Below are 18,455 nucleotides of genomic sequence, written 5' to 3'. Positions count from 1 at the left end.
TATTTCATGCTACACCTGTTTCCTCTTTAACACTCTGCTTGCCTAATATCTCCGGCACATCTTTCACAAATGTTTTCTCAAATTGACTCAGAGTTTCTTACTAGGGAGGTTTCACGTATGAAAGCCACCACTTGCATGCTTGATCCCCTCACTACAAGCTTATTTAAATCTTGTTTGAATTCTTTCTGCCCGATTCTTCTCAGCATTATTAACGACTCTGTGCGCTGGTCTTGTACCAGCAGCATTGAAAACTGCTGCTGTAACCCCAGTTCCAAAAAAGCATAATCTTGATTTGGACAATTTAAATAATTAGCATCCTGTATCAAACCTTCCCTTTTTGGCAAAAAAATTTAGAACGTGTTGTGGCTTTGCAACTTCACAATCACCTTACTGTTAATAATCTTTTCGAGCCCCTTCAGTCTGGTTTTCGTAAACTTCACAGTACAGAGACAGCTTTGCTTAAGGTCACGAATGATCTGTTAATAGCCTCAGATTCTGGTTCTCTTTCCATCTTTATCCTTCTTGATCTTAGCGCTGCTTTTGACACTGTCAATCACAACCTCTTACTCAACCGACTTGAAAATGTCTGGTGTTTCTGAGACTGTTATAACCTGGTTTAGATCTTAGCTCTCTGATCGCCGCCAGTTTGTTTATATGAGAGGTTTCAGGTCTGAGATCGGCTCTGTTCCCACTGGTGTCCCTCAGGGATCAATTTTAGGCCCCTTACTTTTTAGTATTTATATATTTCCTCTTGGATTGCTCTAAAGATCACTCAGGCTTCATTATCACTTCTATGCAGATGATGCTCAGATTTATATTCACTCTAAGCCGGGTCAAAATGTGGCTGTTTCTTTTCCCTCGCATTGTATTTCTGAGATAAAAACATGGATGACCCAAAACCTTTTGTGTCTTAATAGTGATAAGACTGAGGTTTTGCTTATTGGCTCTTCTCATCTGCTTTGTAAAGCTGGTTTACTAATGTTGAAGGTAAACGTCTCTGCTTTGGAGTTCCAAACTAAATTAAAAAATCTAGGTGTCATATTTGATTCGAGTTTGTCTTTTGACCCACACATACAATCTACTGTCAAGAATTCCTTTTTTCATCTCAGAAATATTGCTAGACTTTGCCTTACGTTATCTTCTCCTGTGACTGAAAGGCTTATCAACACTTTTGTATTTTCTCGTATTGATTACTGCAGTGCACTTCTTGCTCGGGGTTCCTAAAGCCACACTAAATAAATTGCAATGTGTGCAAAAGTCTGCTGCTAGGATCCTGACTGCTGTCAGGAGAAATGAACACATCACTCCAATACTGAATTCCTTGCACTGGCTCAGGTTTCAAGTTGATTTTAAAATCCTTATGCTCACATATAAGGCACTGTATGGTCTGGCCCCTCAGTATCTGTCTGCGCTTTTAAATTGATATACTCCCAAGCATCATTTGCACTCCGCTCAGGCTGTCCCACAAACACGGTTGCGATCTGTAGGGGACAGGGCTTTCTCATCCTATGCTCCTAGACTCTGGAATGCACTCCCTGTTCATATTAGAGATGCACAGAATTTGAGCATTTTTAAATTTAATTTTTTCTAGTTTAGCTTTTTCATAATGGTCTTAATCATTTTGTATTTGAGTCTGTTTTTTTTTTTTTGTATGTTTGTGTTTTTACCTGTGTTTTTTTTATCTTTTTTTTTTATTATTGTGTAAAGTGCCTTGAGAAGCTGCTTTAAAGGCACTATATAAAAATACATATTATTATTATTATTATTATTGTTACCATTATTATTACTATTATTATTATTATTATTATTATTATTATTAGGGCCCAAGCACCGAAAATGCCGTGCCTCCGGTGCAAACTGGAGGGCTCATGCACCGGAGGTGCAGGGCCCTAGTGTTTTCTGCATGTTTATTATTTTATTTATTTTATTTTTTTCATGCATTCATGTGATTTTAAGGCATTCACGTCATGTGAAAAGTAACAAAATTCGACACAGGCGTCAAACCTGGTGAAAATGTAATAGTTACATAGGGCATGGGCATGGTCGCGGAGCTCCGTAGCACCCCCGAATGCAGGCAGTGGTCGAGATGAAGTTGCTCTGATGTGCACGAGATTTACCATAGTCATTGCTCTCATCAAGTGAGACAAAGTTCACATGGTTGTATCTGACTCCCAACAGGAAGTCGGCCATGTTGGATGAAATGTTGGATTTTCAAAGTTTCCCGCGGAGTTTTGAGAGACTTAAGATGGCTGAAAATCCATGAAACTTTATAAATGCAATTGTCTTATGACATTAATTGATGTGATGTTGCATTTTATCATAGCTGTGCCTCATCGGCTCCATAGTGCCCCGTACGTTTTTAAATGCACATTTGACACCTTTGGAATGCTCGAAAGCTGGCACACTTATTAAAGTATGGCAAAATGACACATTTATTTGGTCATTTAACTTAGGTATGGTCAGTGCACTCCATAGTGCCCCCTAACATTTTTGAATTATTTTATCACTACAGTTGCCACAAAGTTCATTGAATATTCATGAAATTTTGTAGGGACATTGTCCTCACCATGTCGGACATATTACTAATTGGCTTGTATTAGCTCCACCCAACAGGAAGTCGGCCATTTTGAAATTTGTGCATTTTCCAACTAATTTTTACAAACTCTTTCGTACTGCATCTACAAAGTTAATTGGATTCTCTTGAAATTTGGTGGATTTAACCTCCCGACATATATGATAATAAATTGAGAAGGAATAGTGGATATCTCAAAAGAAAGTGGAATGACAGGTAATTGAGTTCCTTGACACACAACATTAAACCAGATACAAAGGTCTTTGTGGACAGGACACAGTTGCATTCACATTCATTAAATTTGACATGAGCATAACTGTCATCATTTCAGAAAATTTTAACATTGGATTGAGTGAATCCGCCCAACAGGAAGTCGGCCATTTTGAAATTTGTGCATTTTCCAATAAGTTTTCAACTCTGTCCTGTCCAAAAAGACTTTTGTATCTGGTTTAGTGTTGTATCTCAAGGAAATCAATTCCCTAAGGCTTAAACAGCCATGTAAGGGCCCTACGTACCCCTGTGGCAGGGGGACCTCTCGTTATTATTATTATTATTATTATTATTATTATTATTATTGCAGTGGAAAAAATTAACTTTTCCATTAAGGGGTGATGTTTTCCCACTTAAATTTATTTCCAAGGGCATTTTTTTTACATTTATAATGTAAAATGGCAATTTTTGTAACCTTATTAAATGGATGTCATCTTTCATGTCAAATTTTTACATTTAATCAATAAACTCATTTAGAACAATAAAACACTATAGGGCTCTTACCAATTAAATGAAATCAGTATCAACAAAATCCACCTTTGCACTGCAGAAGAGGCACAGAAGCTGCATCTGAAGTGGCATTTAGTGGCACGAATGCATTTACATTGTAATTTAAATTGTATGAATAATGTTATGATATTAATGTTTTAAATGTAAGAAATAGGACAGTGTTGCATATACATTGGCTAATGGGTTTTTTTTTTTTTTAATCCAAGGACTTTCTACTGAGACAGGATACATCTGAGCATTTGAGGCTTAAGCAGCTTTCTCATGGTCCCAACTGTGGCAGCTTTGTTTTGGCCAAGGTTTAAGTCATTCAGAGCCTTTGTGTTGTTGCCTCAAATGCACACCATTTCTCTATCACTTTTCTCACATTACTCTCCCACACAGAGACTTCTCTTGCTTTCTGAAAGTTCTTAAAAGGGTTAAGTTCCTAAAAGTCTTGTGAGAATGCATGAACTGTAAGCATGTCAATTTATTAAACAGAACAGATACTTGGGTTAGTAAATTACTAATACAATAGGAGCATTGGGTAAACACTTAATGTTTATTTACATTTTCAACATAATTCAGCTGCTCAGTAAAGACATTGTATGTAATACCTGTTATGCTGTATGCAGACCATGCAGTTATAGTTTTAAATTGAGCTTCAATTCTAAACATACGCATAAGCTGTGCATAACTAACAATAAACGTATAGTAAAACAATTTCACATGACCAAAACAGAATCCCTTCACCAACTGAAAAAAAAGAAGCAAAATTGAATAAACGCAATGACATACTTTTAGAAAATCGAAAGCGTTGCACCAGTAATGCGGTGCATTGCTGAGCAAATCTGCAGCTTTTTGATTTCCTCTGATAAAACCCTGTTGCCATCAGCACCCTGTGGCTACACAATCTTTGTTGTGGATATCTCTGAGGAGCGTGAGTACATAGAGCTCCTTCTCTCTGAGAACTCACTGACAATTGTTGTGCACTGACCAAAGCAAACAGGAAACCACTGTTTTAGTATCTTGAGAACTAAATTCCTGAATTTCTGCCCCACAAAGGCATAGATTATGGGGTTGAGGCAGCAGTGACTGAACGCAATGGTTTCCACCCACTGCACAGCCATGTGCCGGTCGTTCTCCCACTGACAGGTGTTCATGTAGCCCAATTTGTGCAGGAACTTCAGGAAGACGACGATGTTGTAGGGCGTCCAGAAGAGGAAGAAAATAATGATCAAGAGAAGGATGAGCTTGACAGCTTTGTGTTTCTTCTGAGACTTCATGGCCATTAAGACGGGGATGATACGCGAGTAGCAGAATACCATCACAGAGAGAGGAAAAATCAAGCCGAGGATGTTCAGCTCAATGTAAGAGAAGGACTCCCATGCTGTCCCTTGTGGATATTCCACCTTGCATGTACTACCATCTGATTCATTCTTCACTTTGGAGAAAATGATGTTTGGCAGAGAAGCTCCCAAGCTAAGTGCCCACATAAAGAAAGCCACAGCTATGCCAGCTCTGACAGACCGGTGCTTGGAGAAGAGAGAGTTATGGGCATGGACAATGACGGCATAGCGGTCTACAGTCATGAGGATCATGAAGAAGATACTTCCATAGAATCCCAGCATGTAGAGCGCTGTCACTGCATGACACATGAAGCCCCCGAAGGTCCACTCAGAGATGGCGGCATAATGGCCCCAGAAAGGCAATGAGATAAGGAAGAGGAGGTCTGAAAGGGCCAGGTTGAAGAGGCACACATCTGTCACATTTGACCTGTTGTGGTACTTGACAAGGACACACAACACCATGCCATTGCCAATAAATCCCACAATGAAGACAATGCTGTAGAGGGTAGGAAGGAAGACTTGGCTGAAGGCCCTTACATTGTTGTTGTTGCATATCTGGTACATGTCAGTAGCTATGCCATAGTAATCGGCATATTCATCAGCTGTTTAAGAAAAAAAAAAATCACCTTTGTTATCAAGCATCACTACATATGTAAGTTTGTCAAAATTGTGTTGCTGTGGTAAAATAGAATTTAGCATAAAGGAAATTCCTCAGGTTAAATGTTGTTTCTGTGGAAAATTCAGTAATGACCTGTAGTGTCCTCTATTGGTAGCTAGAAATATCAGGTAATCTGGTAATCTACTCAAGACCAGCCGTTTAAATTAAATTCTTGGAGATCACTCCTCTGGAGAGTTTGACCATCTACCAACAAACAAACTGGATGCAACTGATTCATTCACGCAGTTTAACACAGGTTTTATCAGGTATGGTGAGGGTCTGCAAAAATCCAACTGCAGATCAGGAAAAGTTTTTATTTCAAACCGTTTTATTTTTAAAAAATAAATAAGTAAGTAAATAACTCAACGAACCCACATTTAAGTTAGAGAAACAAAGTACTTGATATTACTTTTAGCAAAACCAAGTGCATTTCCAACTACAGAAGAAATTTTAACAATAATGAAATTGGAATAAGGCAACTTAAACTTACATGTATTGTTGGAGTTTGTCATATTGCTGGAGCATATCATAGCCATGTCTCATTAGTTCAAATGCTTACTGTCAAATCAGGTTATGTACATTAAACTTCAATCTGATAACAGATTCAATCTGATAACAGACTGAGCTGCAGTTTCCTGAGGCGGATCTTCATTGTATTGACGAAATACTGAATATGAGTATATCTTACCACATCATACACATGAGTATATCTTACCAAAAAATGCACCCACGATGTTGTTTAGAAGTTTTAGGTTGATACCAAGAACTTTTTATTGTACCAGGCTTGAGTTCAGAAACTAATACAATATATTTCTATTAATTAATACATGTTTAAAGAAATACTCGTGAAATGATGCCAAACATTTTTATTCAAGCAAAAATATTTAAGGTCCTGACAGTGTTATTTGTGACCTCTTAGTAACTAACACCGATGTTCTACTACTCCAATATCATCCCCATATCCCCATATTAACGATGCCGTGATGTCTCATGTCCGGCTAATACTGTTCTTGCTCTGTCGTACAGCATTGTCAACTGCATTGTCAAAAAAAAAAAAACCTTTTAAAAGTTTTCAAGTGTAGATCAGTCTTCTCTATAAGCATGTAGTTATCATTATCTAATTACTAATGAATGAATATTAACCACAACATCACCATCTAACAAGTAAAACTGCACCTGAGTGCATAACCACAGATGAACATATTCTATTATAGCCTCGGGCTATCTAGCTAGCCCCTATAGCTTAGTGTAAACTAAAAGACGTAGCCAACATTGATGGTCACTGACTAGTTAGCTAGCTAGCATTTAGCTAGCCGTGACAGAAGTTAGCCCTGTACTTCATGGTTAGCCAAGAACAGGAAATGAAATTACAGGTAAAGAGCAGACAGAAAGAAAAAAAGTTTAATTAAGCTGTTTGTCACAAGAAACAAACTAAATATTTCAATATGAAGATAGTGATCATGCACTAAAAATGGTATGATTTTTATTTAGTTTTATAGCTACACTATATGGCCAAAAACATGTGGACACCTGACCATCACACACATGTGGTTCTTCCACAATTGTATAGTTCCTTTACTGGAACTAAGAGGCTCAAACCTGTTCCAGCTAAACAATGCCCCTGTGCACAAAGCAAGCTCCATGAAGACATGGTTTGCCAAGGAGTAGAAGAACTTGACTGGTTTACACAGTTTCCTGACCTCGATGCCACTGAACACCTTTGAGATGAATTGAAACACTGACTGCACGCCATGCTTCCTCACCCAACATCAGTACCTGACCTCTCGAATGCTTTTGTGGCTGAAACAAGAAAATCTCCACATCTATGTTACCAAATCTACTGCAAAGTCTTCCCAGAAGAGTGGTGTTTATTGTAACTGCAAAGGAGGGACTAAATCTGGAATGGGGCGTTCAACATAGACATATGGATGTGATGGTCTGGTGTCCGCAAACTTTTTCCCAAATAGTGTACATGTATGTGGGTAATTATGGGCCATTTTAAATATATGCCCATTCATTTGTGACACTGAAAACCCATTTTTCCTCTTCTCTTGTTATAGTTTATATAGAACATGGGTGCTAAGATTAATTTAAAGATATAGGACATTAGTTCCTATTCAAAATGCACACAAAAGTAACAAAGGGATGACTTCCACAGCATCTGTTTATTATTATTAATGGCTGTGCAAGTCGTGTTTTTTGTTTTGAGATGGATAAAACTGCATTCTGAGATGCTTTTCTGCTCACCGTTTTTGTAAAGAGTGGTTTATGTGAGTTGCTGTAAGCCTTCCTGTCACCTCAGACTAGTTTGGTCATTCTCCTCTGATCTCTCTTATCACAGACCTGCCGCTCACAGTAACTGTAAAATTCAGTAATGGGCTGCAGAGCCCTCTACTGGTAGCTCGAAATATTAGTTGATTTCAGTCGTTTAATCTAGGCCAGGGGTTCCTAGAGATTACTGCCCTGTGGAGTTTGATATTTTTCCTACTGTGAACAGAACTAATCTGACTAAACTGGTGGAAATCCTTAATATTTGGAGCATCTGTGGGAGTCTGGAAAAAAAAAAAAATGAGACTCTGCAGGACGATAACTTGAGAGCTGTGGCTCGGGATCAGAGGTATTCAGTGAAAATGTATAAAAGGTGAATATCATTCACATGTATATCAATTTTGAAGCCTTTGTTATTCCTGTAAAGTGTTCACAATTGCACATTCCTAACTGCTGTCATGTACGGAAACCCTAAGCGGCATTATTAATTGTTTCTTTCATGTTTTCTCGTGGTCTCGCCTTAATTTTTCTGTGTACTTCCATCATCCATTGTGCCAAAGTCAATGTTTTTTTTTTTTTTACTGGGTTTTTGGTTAAATGCCTGAAATAAGGTCTAGGACTAAGACAAGCTCACGATATTTTGTCATTTTATTCTACGACATAAAATACATCAGTAATACACCACTCGTGATTTTTTTTAAGCTTTTACGTGGTTTGAAAAAGGCGGTTGCTAACAAGTGGCTAAATGAGACTATAGAGGTTGTCGGGGACGTTAAACATCATCGCGCCGAACAGGAAAACTCATCTACTACAGCCTCGTTGTGTTTATACTCACACTCTTGCAAACTATTTCAACTCAAACTTTCCAACTTGTAGATTTATCAATTTATAGCATTTTCCGATTGTATTATTTTTAAAATAAAGTTTGAAAGAGTTGTCGGAAGCGTAGCGGTGGTGACGTTAAAGCCATGCGACCGTGGTGTACTTCGTTTATAGCTTCTGGCGAGTGTATAGGCTTCAAAATTCATTCAAGTTGTGTTCATTTGTGAAGATTATCTTAATGAACAAAACGTGTAAGAATCATAAACTTTTGTTTGTCACAGAGTTTATTTTCTGCAATAATCCAAAAATCAATGGAAAAATCCTTTTGGATTTTTGTCGAGGGAACCAGGGTGATGCTAACTTCCGGGTTGGCCTACAAAAATACCTCATGCCTGCAGGATCGAGGACTTCCACATTAGTGTCCAACACTTGAGAAGGGGGACACACTCCCTTCTCTCTTAATGTGGAGATAAAGTCCGTCTCTACACCGGGCAGCAGTTATTACATTTATGATGGCGAAGATGTCAACGTGCATGTAATACCAGTCCCATTCACAAGGCGCGAGATTAAATAACGCTGTAAGGAAACAGCTTTTGATGTGTCAAGATCACGAGAAAACCCAAAGAAAAAAATAATAATACATGCCCGCTTAGGGCTTCCATACTCACGTCTTTGCAACTGACAAATAATACTGATTACATTATATTAAATTTACTATCAAACTTTCACTGCTGGGCCTTAACTCTTAACCTTTAACCCAACTGCCATCAATGTAACTTCGCGATGGTAAAAATAATGCTGTTTCGAGTCAGGCCAAATCACACCACCCTATCATTAATTGTTTTCTTATGTCGCTTTTAATTAAGTACATTTTGTTATATATTAAATGCGCTGGGGGAACTTTTTTCATCCCATCATGACTCAGAATGTGACATTACACAATTTTTCTTGGTATTGAAGGTGCAAACAGGTTTTTTTCAAAACTTTTGAAATGATTAATCAGAATAACGACAGGTCTATTATTAGCGTCCCATCATTGCTCATGTGTTCAGTGGGGTGAAATATCAAACCTCTAGGAACATCTTTCAAAATAAAATAAAACAAAATAAACGGGCTCCGTATACATAATGACGTACGTAGAGTATGACACATATATAACACGCAAACATTTACATCTTAATGAGATTTAATTGAAATGTAAACGTCATGTGATTGCGTATTATAAGAATAGAATATATATATATATACATTTTAATGGGCTTATGACACCTTTTGATTGCTGCATGCTCTGTTACAAGCATAAACATTTTAAATTACGCACAACCTATGAAAATGGCATTAACTTAAAAAGTAAAATAATGAATGTGTAACCAAAAAACTTCTTCAGAAAAAGTGAAATCAAACCAAAGTATGAAGAATTGTGAAATGCGCTTTGGTGATGACACCTGGAATGATTAGCCCAGGTTTTAACTGCTGAATTTTTGGCTACACAATGTTTGTGCTGGAAATCATTGACTAGTGTGAGGACATAGAGCCCTTCCTCTCTGAGAACTCACTGCCGATTGTTGTGCACTGACCAAAGCAAACAGGAAACCACTGTTTTAGTATCTTGAGAACCAAAGTCCTGAATTTCTGCCCCACAAAGGCGTAGATTATGGGGTTGAGGCAGCAGTGACTGAACGCTATGGTTTCCACCCACTGCGTAGCCATGTGCAGGTCCTGTTCCCACTGACAGGTGCTCATGTAGCCTAATTGGCGAAGGAACTTCAGGAAGATGACAATGTTGTAGGGCGTCCAGAAGAGGAAGAAAATAATAACCAAAGCCAGGATGAGCCTGACAGCTTTGTGTCTCCTCTGAGTCTTCATCGCCATTAAGATGGGGATGATGCGCATGTAACAGAACACCATCACCGAAAGAGGAAAGATCAAGCCGAGGATGTTCAGTTCAATGTAAGAGAATAACTTCCATGCTGTCCCTTCTGGATATTCCTCTGTGCATATCCACCCGTTTGATTCATTCTTCACTTTAGAGAAAATGATGTTTGGCAGAGAAGCTCCCAAGCTAAGTGCCCATATAAACAAAGCCAGGGCTATGCTAGCTCTGACAGACCGGTGCTTGGAGAAGAGAGATTTATGGGCACGGACAATGACAGCGTAGCGGTCCAAGGTCATGAGGATCATGAAGAAGATACTTCCATAAAATCCCAGCATGTAGAGCGCTGTCACTGCATGACACATGAAGCCCCCGAAGGTCCACTCAGAAATGGCAGCGTAGTGAGCCCAGAAAGGCAATGAGATCAGGAAGAGGAGGTCTGAAAGGGCCAGGTTGAAGAGGCACACATCTGTCACATTTGAACTGTTGTGGTACTTGACCAGGACACACAGCACCAGGCCATTTCCAATGAATCCCACGATGAAGACAATGCTGTAGAGGGAAGGAAGTAAGACTTGGTTGAAGGCACTTACATTGGTGTTGTTGCAGAGCTGGAAGTTGTCATCTAGACCTCCGTAGTCAGGGTATTCATCTGCTGTTTATGAAACAAACAATGGTCTCATTTTGACAAAAATTAAAATGCAGTAATACATACTAAAAAAGACTAATACATGTTTTTCTGTGTGGCTACACTTAAAAAAAAAGCAGATGCAATTGCTAGTGTGCCTTTTTTATTATCAACGACTCAACAATAATAATAACAATAATAACAATAATAATAATAATACATTTATTTTATATAGCGCCTTTCTCACACCCAAGGTCACTTTACACAGTATATACACATATATACCCCTAAACACATAAACATACATACATAACATATACATATTTATATACACATATACATACATAACTTGTCATTGGTTTTACATCACAAATGTTGGTACTGTGCTGGATCGCCATCTATTGGGAGCTATAAATAATGTCTGTTTTCAATAATCTGCTCTAGACAGTATGAAAGTGTTTTGTTTTTTAGAAATTTCAGATACACGTTGCTAACTGGAGTAATGACTATTGACAGCCATTACAATTAAATGATGCAAAATGGAAACGTTCCACCTACTTGTCACGTTGGGGTACATCGTAGCCATGTCTCCTCAGTGCCAGACTGACTGTGAAAGCAGGCTGTGGAAGCTGCTAGCGTATATGTATAGGCTGAGCTGCTATTTCCTAGGGTGGGGCTTTCCTTCTGACAGGAAAGTATTTATTAGTCATTTTAACACCTTGTATTTAAGATCTTTTATATACATACGTATACAGCAAGCTACTTTGTTATCATGGCCATTAATAAAAGTACTATACAACTAAAATGGAATTGAAATTTAATTGAATGCACATACATTCAATTGTGTTATATATCATAATCCCCACTGTAAACTTTTAATGAGAAGCACTTTCCATGCATATTCAGTTATTAAATTAGCAATTAAAAATAAATGCATAAAAGAAACAGGACTGACTGCAGCCCTAATAGTCTAATGATTTACTTAAAGAATAAAAATGTTCTTAGCATGGACAGTATATACAGGGTTTTCAAGTAATAAGTGTATAATATAATTATATTTTCAGCTACACTTCATCATATTACTGAATATTTATACAGTGAGATAAAATATAAAGAATCAATGATCACAGGACAACATAACATACAGTGCAAGGTTAAAGTTAGTGTTATGACACTAACAGATTTGTTTGGCATTAGGAAAAAAAAAAACCCAAAGATGTTTAGCTACAAGAACAAAGAAAAGACACCAGGCAAATTGCCGAATGCTTATAATTTCCCCAAGTTTCCTTATTTGCATTTATTTATCTATTTATTTTGTACTTCTTTGTTAGTTTGAATCTTTTCTCACTTATTGCTCATGGAAATCGTTCGCATTGTGCTGCAGTGCCACCTATTGGTACATGTCTGAACTGACATAAACATTCCACAAGCCTGGGTCTTTAATGTATAGCAGTAATCCTGTGTTTAAACATGCTACATAGATTTTTAGCCCTCTGGCTGTTCCTGAAGGTAAAATTAACTCTGAGAATTACTGTTAGTAGGATGTTGTAAAGGATCAGCTCACTTAGTGGTTAGCACATTCGCCTCACACCTCCAGGGTCCGGGGTTCGATTCCCGCTGGGGTTTGCGGTGTGGGGTTTGCGGTTTGGGGTGTGTGGAGTTTCCTCCAGGTACTCTGGTTTCCTCCCCCAGTCCAAAGAAATGCATGGTAGGCTGATTGGTGTGTCCAAAGTGTCCGTAGTGTATGAATGGGTGTGTGAGTGTATATGTGATTGTGCCCTGCGATGGACTGGCACAATGTCCAGGGTGTACCCCGCCTTGTGCCCGATGCTCCCTGGGATTGGCTCCAGGTTCCCCCGCGACCCTGAAGAAGGAGTAAGCGGTAGAAGATGGATGGGTGGATTCGAGTCTTGCCACCTCACAGGTCCAGGATCCAGGATCTGTGTTTCGATCCTGAGCTTCTGTAGAGTGGGACTTGCTTGATTAAAGCTCTAGCTGCTTAGGAGCATTCTTGTAAGGTGTCCAAACCAGCTCAAATGCCACCCCTCAATTCAGAGCAGCGGGCTCTACTCCTCGAGAAGCTTCTCATCCGATCATGTAAAATAAGTCCAGCAATCAGGAACCTACTTTTGGTCACTACCCAAATGCCTGCCAGAGGTTCAGAAGACCTCCTTCTTCAGCTTGAGAGCTTCCCTCACTACTGGTGTCCACCAGCCCATCTCAGGGTAACTACCATAACAGGTACAGACAGACTTCTGGCCATACCCTCTTTCAGCTACCTCTAAGATTGAGGATTTGAACATAGTCTATTCAGACTCAATGTCCCTGACCACACATTTTAGAGTTTTGTCTTTCCTCAGGAGCTCTATGGAGTCATTAGCAATTACTTAGTCAAGCATCTGCTTCAACTTCTCCAAGAAATAGTCATGTACAAACACCACTCAGAGTTTTCCTTTCTAAGAGTTAAAATCTCACTGAGGCAAATGTCTTGTACTCTGGGAAAACCCCCAACTGGGGACTGGAGTGTATCCCCACACTGAGGTGGATGACAACTCTAGAGTAGGAAAGATATCAACTTGGTAACAGTAAAAAAATTAAAATATTTGTTGCAGGAGCCCTTAATGTGTGAGGATGTAAGGCCAACTATATCTGGCCCATACTTTTCCATCTAACACACTAACTCTGGCTCTTTTCCCACCAGTGTGATGGCAAAGTGACATTCCATCTTCCCAAAGCCAGGTTCCATTAGTAGGGCTACAGAGATATTGTGCTTTGTATGTGAATGTGATACAGTGGTTTATCATGTTAAGGAACAGATTCATGTCAAGCTGTATTAAAGTACAGTATAACACATGCATGTGGTTTAGCACTAATGCACTAATACACAGTGTTAACTACTGTCACCTTTTTGCACCAAGCACCTAATATTGACTCAGTTAGTGCACTTTGATTTATTTATCATAGTCCCTAATACTTGTAAAAAAAAAATAATAATAATAAAAATAAATAAATAAATAAATAATAATAATAATAATAATAATAATAATAATAATAATAATTGTTTAGAAAGATGGATTTCTTTTGTTTGAAAAACCAAATTTGACAAAATGCTTGAACCCTAATTGTCCTTAATTGTGTATCTGAACTGTTAAAACTTATTTAACTTTACACCAGTAAATATAACTATAAATGGATATGATGCAAAATGTGCCATTTCTTAAAGAAAATAAAAATGGAAATTGTTGGCAAATCACTGTGGCATAAGAGGACTAAAACACTTCAGGATGTGCTGTTATTGGGAAATAATCAGCTTCAGGGTGGGAACAGTAAAAGCACACCATCAAAATGTTTTATTTCTCACTTAATGTATATGAACTATTACAATAAATATATTTTGTTTGACTCAGATGCTTCATGTGCCAAATGCAAGGCTATGCCAATGCTAACTCAACAGGCATGGCAAGCTGGCCTAAAACCCAAGGTTGGGGGCCAGGCCTAAAATCCTGGTCCAGCCAGGAAAGCCTCTAACACGCAAATTCTCAGACGTTGTGCTGGAGGAAAAAGCCCAGAAATTGCCTTGAGGCTCTCTCTGAGCAGATGGAGTCATTGACATCAGACATGGCTCAGCCACAATAACTGGTTTTGGAGCTGAAGGTAAATACAATACTTCATGCCCCATGGTGGAACCCTTCCAACTCACCTTGATCCTGGTTCTGGCAGCATCCAGAGGGGTTTGAACTATCAGCTTGCAGATGCAAGTGACAGACTCCGAATCAGCCATGATGTGAGCTCTGGGTACCTTCATGTCATGTTCAGCTTCATATCAGGCCACATCACATCACCCCATCATTGATTATTTTCCAGTAATAGTATGTTTGGTTTTATTTCTTACTTAAGGCATATAAACTAGTACAGTTGAATACATTATGTTATATAGTGTATGCCACAAGCGCTTGGCTGCATGGGGAGGTGGCGGAGGGGGATTTTTTCTGCTATTATTCAGGATGTGGCATCAAGCATTGCCAGTCTTAATAATATTTTCACAGCTCAAGGAAAGGGTTCATCAGCTTACCGACCAAATACATTTTTATAATCCCATCAAGGCTCATGTATACAGTAAGTGGGGTGAAATATCAAACCTCAAATTAGGATCATAATTCAAAATACAAGAAAATAGAGGGGCTTCAGAAACACAATTATGCTGTGCAAATAGTATGACAAATATATGACAAGAAATGATTTCTTAAGTCTTAATGTGATTTAATGATGCTTGATATAAAATGATTACATATTATGTGAGACGGCACTATTTACATTCAGTAAAATATATCTCTAAAATTGCCTCACAACACCGTTTGCATGCTGTAAGCAATACATGCTCAATTCATTTAAAAATGGAAAACTAAGCATATAAAGTACACAAAAACTATACATAAACAACAATGACTAAATAAGTAAAAAAAAACAAAAAAACATAAGGACAACATGTCAATAAAAAGTATCTGTACTTAATACGGAGGATTTAACCAAAGTATGGAATTGTGAACTTTTTACAAATTTATATGCAATGTTTTAACAGTAAGGGTTACAGTTTTAATTTTCAATGATTAACCCAGGTTTCAGATGTTGCACTTTTGGCTACACAAATAGAATCGTGAACTTTTTACAAATTTATATGCAATGTTTTAACGGTAGGGGTTACAGTTTTAATTTTCAATGATTAACCCAGGTTTCAGATGTTGCACTTTTGGCTACACAATCTTTGTGCTGGAAATCACTGAGGTCCGTGACGACATAGAGCCCTTCCTCTCTGAGAACTCACTGCCGATTGTTGTGCACCGACCAAAGTAAACAGGAAACCACTGTTTTAGTATCTTGAGAACCAAATTCCTGAATTTCTGCCCCACAAAGGCGTAGATTATGGGGTTGAGGCAGCAGTGACTGAACGCTATGGTTTCCACCCATTGAGTAGCCATGTGCAGGTCCTGTTCCCACTGACAGGTGCTCATGTAGCCTAATTGACGCAGAAACTTCAGGAAGATGACGATGTTGTAGGGCGTCCAGAAGAGGAAGAAAATAATTATCAAGACCAGGATGAGTCTGACAGCTTTGTGTTTCTTCTGAGATTTTATGGCCATTAAGACGGGGATGATGCGCGAGTAGCAGAACACCATCACAGAGAGAGGAACAATCAAACCAAAAAGGTTCGGTTCAATGTACGAGAAAAACTTCAATGCTGACCCTTCTGGATATTCCTCTTTGCATATCCACCCGTTTGATTCATTCTTCACTTGGGAGAAAATAATAGTTGGCAGAGAAGCTCCCAAGCTAAGTGCCCACATAAAGGAAGCCACAGCTATGCTAGCTCTGACAGACCGGTGCTTGGAGAAGAGAGAGTTATGGGCATGGATAATGACAGCGTAGCGGTCCAAGGTCATGAGGATCATGAAGAAGATACTTCCATAGAATCCCAGCATGTAGAGCGCTGTCACTGCATGGCACATGAAGCCCCCAAAGGTCCACTCAGAGATGGCGGCATAGTGAGCCCAGAAAGGCAATGAGATCAGGAAAAGAAGGTCTGAAAGGGCCAGGTTGAAGAGGCACACATCTGTCACATTTGACCTTTGGTGATATTTGATCAAGATACACAACACCAGGCCATTTCCAATGAATCCCAGGATGAAGACAATGCTGTAGAGGACAGGTATGAAGACTTGGCTAAAAGCACTTACATTGGTGTTGCTGCAGAGCTGTGTGTTTTCATCTAATATTTGATTGTAATATTCAGAGTAGTCCTCAGCTATATATGAAACAAACAATGGTCTCATTATCACAGAAAAGTACAATGCAATAATAAATGAAAAGGTTAATAATAATAAATAATAATACATTATAAAAGGCTAACACATTTTTTTCTGATGCTACTGTTACTATGCCCTTTTTTTTAATCATCTGAATTATTTGCCTTTGTTTTAACATCAGAAATTTATTTTGGTACTCTGCTGGATCGCCATCTATTGAGAGCTATAAATAATGTCTGTTTTCAATCATTTGCTCTAGAGTCTAGACAGTGTGAAAGTAGTAGCTAAGTAGTTGCCAGACTTAACAATGATGCAAAATGAAAGTTCCACCTACTTGTCAGGTTGGAGTACATCGTGGCCATGTCTCCTCAGTTCCAGACTGACTGCGAAAACAACTGTGGAAGCTGCTATATGAGTAGGCGGAGCTGCAATTTCTTGGGGTGGGGCTTTATCCTACTGACAGAAAAGTTATTGTAACACCATATATTTGAGAAATATAATTTTGTTTACATCCATATACAGCAAGCTGCTTTTTGGCAATGTCCATTGTTAAAAGTGCTATACGAATAAAATTGAATTGAAATTGGAAAAATCTAATGTTTCAAGGGTCACAGTACAAAATACCATACAGTGCAAGAGTAGTTTTATGACACAGATTTGTTTTGCATTGCAAAAAAACTGCCGAATGCTTATAATTTTCCAAAGTTTCTTTCCTTCTTTTTCTTTGTGGTTGTGGTAAAAATGGAATTGAGCCTATAGAACATTTCTTGTAGTTCTTTTTCAGTTTTCTTTGATTTCAATATTTTCTTACTTATTTTCAGTTGAAATCTTTAGTATTGTGCTGCAGTGCCACCTGTTGTTACATTTATGAACTGGCATGGAACAAAATAAACAAAAAGGAAATAGAAATAGAAAAGAAAAAAAAACAATTAGGTGATAAATTGAAGCTTGCAAAAGAAAACACTTAAGTCTTTAATGTATAGTAATAATACCATATTTGAAAAATAGTAAATAGTTTTTTTTTTTTTTTAAATAGTTTTTATCTGTTTGCCCAGATTAACTAGTTCATGTAATGCAGATGCGTGCTTCAGTGAACCAAATTTAGCCAACTTAATTAAAATGGATCTTATTTATTAAACAAAAAATATGCAGTTAATAACCAAAAATGAATAGAGCCATGAATGCCTTAAAAAAGTCGTATGTACTCTCTGAACTATTCCTCAACCTACTTGTCTTTTCTTGCCAATAATAAAAAAAAACTGTCTGTTCCCTTTCTCTGTTCCCTTACTCATGAAATCAATAGTGTGAAGTTAAATCTGAGTGCCAAAAAAAGGCCTCTGTTATTTATATGTGAAAAGGTCACTGCATTAATAATAATAATAATAATAATAATAATAATAATAATAATAATAATAATAATAATAATTCCTTACAGTTATATGGCGCTTTTCTAGACACTAAAAACACTTTACATGTGAATAAAGGTGTAGCCTGGTTTGTCTGGCTTTCTTGTCACTTCATCTTTTGACCCAACAAAATGATACAAACATCTGATTTGATTATAATTATGTACATGTAGGCCAATTTGAAGCTAAACCATAAAAAAAAAAAAAACACATAGAAGTGTTTGCCAACATTGTCCAAGGAGCTTAACAGGTCAGATACATACTGTATATTTTGAGTATTTATATTCCATACATGAGTTTTCAAATCTGATTGGTCAGAAGG

At 37.9% G+C, this 18,455-nt stretch overlaps 3 protein-coding genes across 3 annotated transcripts; all 3 read right to left on the bottom strand.

The window, feature by feature from the left end:
* Positions 1–3,999: 3,999 nt before the first annotated feature.
* Positions 4,000–7,312, bottom strand: LOC128605488 (C-C chemokine receptor type 5-like). The gene is made up of 2 exons (XM_053620963.1): positions 5,826–7,312; positions 4,000–5,279 (listed from the first exon to the last, which is right to left on the bottom strand). The coding sequence occupies exons 1-2, from the start codon at positions 5,869–5,871 to the stop codon at positions 4,234–4,236; spliced, it is 1,092 nt and encodes a 363-aa protein (XP_053476938.1). The 5' UTR covers positions 5,872–7,312; the 3' UTR covers positions 4,000–4,233.
* An 884-nt stretch (positions 7,313–8,196) lies between these two features.
* On the bottom strand, positions 8,197–11,512 carry LOC128615980 (C-C chemokine receptor type 4-like). Its single transcript, XM_053638411.1, has 2 exons — positions 11,485–11,512; positions 8,197–10,953 (listed from the first exon to the last, which is right to left on the bottom strand). The coding sequence occupies exons 1-2, from the start codon at positions 11,510–11,512 to the stop codon at positions 9,941–9,943; spliced, it is 1,041 nt and encodes a 346-aa protein (XP_053494386.1). The 3' UTR covers positions 8,197–9,940.
* A 2,492-nt stretch (positions 11,513–14,004) lies between these two features.
* LOC128605462 (C-C chemokine receptor type 4-like) lies at positions 14,005–17,168 on the bottom strand. Its single transcript, XM_053620909.1, has 2 exons — positions 17,062–17,168; positions 14,005–16,726 (listed from the first exon to the last, which is right to left on the bottom strand). Exons 1-2 carry the CDS (start codon positions 17,087–17,089, stop codon positions 15,678–15,680), a joined length of 1,077 nt encoding a protein of 358 aa, XP_053476884.1. The 5' UTR covers positions 17,090–17,168; the 3' UTR covers positions 14,005–15,677.
* Between the last annotated feature and the right edge of the window lie 1,287 nt (positions 17,169–18,455).

The sequence above is a fragment of the Ictalurus furcatus genome, chromosome 1 (genome assembly GCF_023375685.1).
Source record: "Ictalurus furcatus strain D&B chromosome 1, Billie_1.0, whole genome shotgun sequence".
In the NCBI taxonomy this organism is placed as follows: Eukaryota; Metazoa; Chordata; class Actinopteri; order Siluriformes; family Ictaluridae; genus Ictalurus; species Ictalurus furcatus.
The sequence above is the reverse complement of the archived record's forward strand: the minus strand, read 5'-3'. Positions and strand labels throughout refer to the sequence as shown.

Bases quoted from the DNA above. Each gene is read 5' to 3' on its own strand.
- LOC128605462 (XM_053620909.1), bottom strand. From the start codon at position 17,089: ATGGCCACGATGTACTCCAACCTGACAA. The intron at 16,727-17,061 runs GTAGGTGGAACT...TTTCATATATAG, and splicing joins GATGTACTCCAACCTGACAA to CTGAGGACTACTCTGAATAT.
- LOC128605488 (XM_053620963.1), bottom strand. From the start codon at position 5,871: ATGGCTATGATATGCTCCAGCAATATGACAAACTCCAACAATACAT. The intron at 5,280-5,825 runs GTAAGTTTAAGT...TTTCTTAAACAG, and splicing joins GACAAACTCCAACAATACAT to CTGATGAATATGCCGATTAC.
- LOC128615980 (XM_053638411.1), bottom strand. From the start codon at position 11,512: ATGGCTACGATGTACCCCAACGTGACAA. The intron at 10,954-11,484 runs GTAGGTGGAACG...TTTCATAAACAG, and splicing joins GATGTACCCCAACGTGACAA to CAGATGAATACCCTGACTAC.